Consider the following 5,785-nt stretch of genomic DNA (forward strand, 5'->3'; position numbering starts at 1 on the left):
TTCATTTAGTCCGCATCCCAGCTTTCGGCAGTTGGGATGCAGAGCTTGCTGCATTGACCACATTCCAAAAAGCCTCGAGTCAAGCAATTACCTGCCACTTGGCCTTTTTGCAGAAATACACAAAACGTGTAGAATTGCTTAATTTTATCTCCTCCTAGGCTCTTCACTTGGAAATGGGCTGCTCGGGCGAATGTTGTTTTTCCCCCCCGCAGCCATGTGTCGAAGACCGATTAACACTCGCTCAACAAAACCCATTCCCGGGCCATTTGGGAGTTGCACGCGTTCGCACCCGGGGTTCAGCCCATTGCGCCTTCACGCGCAGCCTTTTTGTTTCTGCGGCTAGCTGGGGAGAGAGGGCGGAGAGGGAGCGCACCTCTCCGCGTGCAGCCGGCAGCCGGGCTGCGTATATAAGCTCGGGGCTCGGCTCCGGCGGAGGGAAGAGGCCCGGCTGGCCCGCGGGCTGCAGCAGTCTTCTGCTCGCCCCGCCGCGACATGGACACCGGGGAGCCCTCGGCGAGGGGAGCCGGCGAGTGCGCGCGCTGCCACCGCAGCCGCCGCCGCCCGCCGCCCGCGGGCCCCGACCGTCCCACGCGGCGCCAGGGCGCGGACTCCGGAGGCAGCACCGCCCCCGCCCTGGCCCTGCCGCCCGCGTGTCCCCAGCTCCTCCCCATCGCTCTCCGGCCCCCGCCCGCCGCGGGTCCGCGCTCGGCGGCGGGCGGTCCTCCCGGGTCTGGGCTCTCGTCTCCTCCGCGGGCCTTGTGCCCCCCGGCCCGCAGATCCGCAGGCTTCTGGAGACCGTGGGTCGACGCCCCAGGTTACGAGGAGGAGGGGGCGCCGCAGCACGCGGCGGAGGCGGTGAGTGAGCCGCGCGTCGGGCCGCAGCTCCCCGGGAGGGCCGCTGAGCGACCCGGACTGGGTATGCCCTGCCCGAGGCCCTGAGGGTCCTGACGCTGACCCGAGGCCCTGGGGGTCCTGACGCTGACCCGAGGCCCTGGGGGTCCTGACGCTGACCCGAGGCCCTGGGGTCCTGATGCTGACCGGAGGCCCTGGGGGTCCTGACGCTGACCCGAGGCCCTGGGGGTCCTGACGCTGACCCGAGGCCCTGGGGTCCTGATGCTGACCCGAGGCCCTGGGGTCCTGATGCTGCGAGGTTGTCCTCCAGAGCCGCGGACACAAGGGATCCGGCCGGCAGCGACGCTGCCGAGGGCCCCGCGGGTCACGTTCCCCGCGGGCGCCGGACACTAGACCGCTTTTCCCGAGTCTGGAAGGTGAGTGATAACTGCGATTCATCTTCTTTCGTCCCCAGATGCCGGACGGCCCCGGGGTGACCGCAGCCTCAGGAAAGCCTTCCCCGTACAGACACCCGGTCAGGTGAGTGACAGGCCTCCCGGAGGGTCGCCCGCTCCTGCAGCCCATGGTGGAGCCGGGAATCGCAGCGCCGAGCTCCCTGGCTGGCCTTGCAGTTCTTCTCTCTGGGAAAATCTGTCTTCACGGATCCCACAGGTCCTTTACTCATCGAATTGATAAATGTAGTTCACGCTGTCGCCTAAAAGATCTGTTAATCAGTGGCCACTAGGTAAGCTCCTTAAGAGTACATTATAAAGAGGGAAAGTGGATGGCATCGTGAAAGTCAACCGGTGACATCTTGTGTCTGCAAACCAGTTCTGTTTTCCTGCTAAAGGGTTCGGATGAGATTGACTTCGCAGCAGGCGGGCTGTGTGTATTCTTACTCTCTTGCAAACCAGAAGGAAGAATGGTGTTCATAGTTGCACTTTCACAGCACATCGAGCTTGACGTGGAAGAGAAAATGGAGTATAATGAACATCCTAAAATCACGAAGCTTCCTAAAAGGGATCGAGGTTACTCGACATAACAATGAGGAGCTAATTTACCGTTCCTAGCCATGAGAAGGGAAGTCGGCCTTTTTGTAGAAATCTTTGTAGCTTTTAGTCAGGTGAAAGCTTCATTCTGCAGTTTGCTTGCTTCAGAGAGCTGTGAAATGCAGAACCGTATGATATTTGTAGGTATATGTTAATAAATAGCTTGTAGAGGTCAATACATGTTGATTAATTTTCTACCATGTGGTACCACTGGTGATGGGCACAGGAAAAAAAATAATCACACCCCTCTGGCAAGCACGGCAATAGTTTAGTTTGATCACTTTTACCAGCATGTAAAGGACATGAAGTATCTAACTCTGCCAGACGGAGAGGGGAAAGATCTGGGAAGTGTGTATGATAGGATGTGGTTACCTAGCTGAGCCTTGAAGTTAGCCAGATGGATGGAAGGTGGGGAAAGAGGGACAGAAGAAATAGCATAGGAGAAGGGATACAGAGTCACAGAACAACATGGCTCCCTAAGGGAGCCTCCAGGAGCTGGAATTTGGGTGCATGAAGCTGTTGTCATTCTAATAGGTAAGCCATAGGCTGGATCTTGTACACCTTGGTATAGAGTTTTGTCCTATTCCTTGTATGTAACATTGGAAACCCATGGCCTTTATATTGTGGCTGGTGTTGGGGGTTACTCAAAGGTAATGTGATCAGATTTATGTTTCAGAAAAAGCAATAAGAAAATGGTATATAGGCTTAGTTAGAAAACCAAAATGAAATTGGAAGTTACTGTAATTCAGGCAAGATATGATAAAGAGCCATTCTAAGGCATTGGAAGTGGGGATGGGACTATACAAATTTGGGTAATGCTTAGGTGACATAATAGATTAGGCTTATAATGTATTGGATATGGTAGGTATGGCTTCCAAGTTTGTGGCTGATGACCAGATGAATGCTGTGTTAACAGAGTGGAAATTAGGGCTTAAAACAGATTTGGGGAACAAGATAACGAGTCCATTTTTTCATTTATCATATTTAATGTGCCTATGGGGTATCCAAATGTGTACGTCCAGTAAAGAGCTATGTGCGCGCGTGCGCGCGCGCACACACACACACACACACACACACACACACACACAGGTAAGGGGCCCAGAGTCAAGATCTTAAGCAGAAATACAGACAGTGGGAGTCTTCAGTAAATGAACAGTTGAAGAAATCATGGCAGTGGATCAGGTCTTCCAGGGGAAAGAAAGAGGAGAAATGATCACTCTTGGTAAAACCCTGGGGAAGCCAATACCAACCTGTATACAAGAAAAAGAGGTCCACAAAGGAGACTGAGAAAAATCACTCAGAACAGGGGAGAATTCAGGAAAGTATGAAGTCCCCGAAAGAAAAGTGGTCAGTGAAAGATTCTGGGCAGAGTGTGGTAATAATTAAACAACATTCTTTGGGTTTGACAGTTCTAGTCAAGCATCAGAAAATCATTTGTTTCCTATATAAGAAATCTCTTTCTTTTCTAAACTACCATAACCATTTATTTGTACTTCTTTTAAGTTTATTTTATTTTTATTTATTTATTTCTATCTTGGGTATTTCTCATTCTTTTTACTTAATTGTCAACTTCTTGGGGATAGGGACCATGATTTTTTCGTCTTTGAATTATGGATTACGTCTGGCACAAGAGATCACTAAAATATTTATTGAATGACTGAATTATTGATGGTTGCTTATTTAGGCACTAAAATTAAAAACTTTTTTTTTGCCATCTGGCTAGAAGCATTTATAAACTACATTGCCTATTTTTCTGCCTTTTAAAATGGAATACACTGAGCATAATGTAACCTTCTGTTTGTTAGAAGCACTCTGTTATAAATGGGTACATAGGACTAACTACCGTACACTAAAATGACTGCACTGTTGTTGGTGAGTCAGCCATATCATTCTTCTTTGCTCTGCTTTGGAGGAAAATAATAGAAGACCAGATGGCAAGATTAATATTTGTCAAAAATTTGAAAGTCTGAGGTAATTGTGTTACATGCAAGTTGTATAAAGCCAGTATTATTCTCAATATTCCAATATGGTATTCCAAATTTAATTGGATGGGAAAAGGGGAAGGAGATGGGATCAAGCTTGGGGTCAGAGGAAGCCTTCTTATAGCCCTGGTGTGAGTGCACAGAAAAACTTTAGAATATTGCTTTTTGTACTCTTCTAAACTTACATTGTTAGCTACATCTGTAACAGTTAAATCTGTGAGTTTTAAGCAAGATACTAGGTGATTCTGCTTTTCTGGAAGGTGCATAATATTTTGTTGTCTTTGTAAAATTGGGTTTCAGAATTTTATGTAATATAATGGTAGGTTCATTTTTTTTTTTACAAAGGAATTTGGAAATTGGAAGACAAACCTTCTTCTGTATATTGTAAGAATAAATATATCCATAATACCTGAAGTGAGCTAAATATTTATCACAAAGGGTTTTGTGTGAATTTGTTTGATCCAATTTATAGCTTGGATAAAGACTTAAAATGATTAACTAGTTATTGATACTTCGGCAAGTAGACTCCCATGAAACCTGAGATAGTAGCATTTTTAAACTATCTAAAGGCACACATCAATTGTCAAGTATATGAAGCTCTTAAAATTTGAATATTTTATGCGTATAAGGATTCTGAATGTGAAAAAAAATAAAGCATATTATGTTGTCTGCTTCTTTCAGACTATTTTGGCCAAAATCAAAGTGTTATGATTACTTATATCAAGAAGCAGAAGCTCTTCTGAAAAATTTTCCAATTCAAGCCACAATTTCATTTTATGAAGATTCTGATAGTGAAGATGATATTGAGGAGCTGATATGTGAAAATTAACGTGATTAGTTACTTGCAATGACATTCAAAGCTTATAGGATTTAAATTTAGTGTACAAATGTACCATAATCCTTCAAACTAATTTATTTGTATATAAATTATTAATAAAATGAAATATTTTGTAATTCTATAGTAGTTTGGCTTTTTTTACCCCTACACTACAATTCAATGTTGGAATTTAAAAATATGTGCTGTTTATGGATGTCTTGATTGGATTGTAAACATTTGGGGCTTACAAAAGATAATTTTGATCTCTTCATCAAATTACAAATTTAATTTTAGTTATAATTTGCAAATATTTAGCTAAAACTTTGCAAAGAATGACAATATTTTATTTTCAAGATTGAATCTTATAACATCTGGTATTTCCCACTGATCTCCATTAGATACTGTAGTTGCTGATGAATATTTTTAGATAATGAAGAAAATCACCTTATGCTACCAATCACACAATATTATGTGTTTGCTAGCAGATGGTGAAAAACACTTTAAATCGTTGTCCATAATTGAAAATGGGAATTAATGCCATGGCTATTATATTTTAGGGATTTTTAATGAATGATGAATCAAGTAATACGCACTTCAATACTCTTCCGCTGCCATTAAATCCAGTAATTAAATAGCATTGGTGTTCAATAATTACAGCACTTCATTGAGGGATCCCCAGAATTAAAAAAAAAAATGTTTAAGTGAGCAGGACTTATATGGAGTCTAAAAAAGGAGAGCCAAAAGGCTAGAATTTGATCTTTTTCCATTTCTTTCTAAGGGGGAGCTAAGACATTTGGCAGATATGAAACATTCTTCAACCGCATCACCTTCCTGTGTTCTGGCTCCTTGCTCCTTATATTGTCATGTACAGATTTTCTCATGGGAAGTGAAATAAGAAATTCTCAGTGATTAGTTTTTTTAAATGTAACTTACAGAAGAATACATCATCATGTAATGACAGAGAAAACAGGAGCACATTGCAAAGTAGAGGTAACCTAGACTATGGTTATGAAGTTCTTTAGCTCAAATGGTCTCACAATAAGCATTTTAATTGCAAATGTTTCTTAGTTTCCCAGAATGATGATGGGTGGAGGTGAAGGTCAGAG

At 44.3% G+C, this 5,785-nt stretch overlaps 1 protein-coding gene across 1 annotated transcript; it reads left to right on the plus strand.

Moving 5' to 3' along the window:
- The first annotated feature begins 373 nt into the window (after positions 1 to 373).
- On the plus strand, positions 374 to 4,820 carry RIPPLY2 (ripply transcriptional repressor 2). The gene is made up of 3 exons (XM_034648188.1): positions 374 to 855; positions 1,307 to 1,371; positions 4,544 to 4,820. Exons 1-3 carry the CDS (start codon positions 493 to 495, stop codon positions 4,689 to 4,691), a joined length of 576 nt encoding a protein of 191 aa, XP_034504079.1. The 5' UTR covers positions 374 to 492; the 3' UTR covers positions 4,692 to 4,820.
- Positions 4,821 to 5,785: the final 965 nt, after the last annotated feature.

This window comes from Ailuropoda melanoleuca, chromosome 19 (genome assembly GCF_002007445.2).
Source record: "Ailuropoda melanoleuca isolate Jingjing chromosome 19, ASM200744v2, whole genome shotgun sequence".
Taxonomy (NCBI): domain Eukaryota; kingdom Metazoa; phylum Chordata; class Mammalia; order Carnivora; family Ursidae; genus Ailuropoda; species Ailuropoda melanoleuca.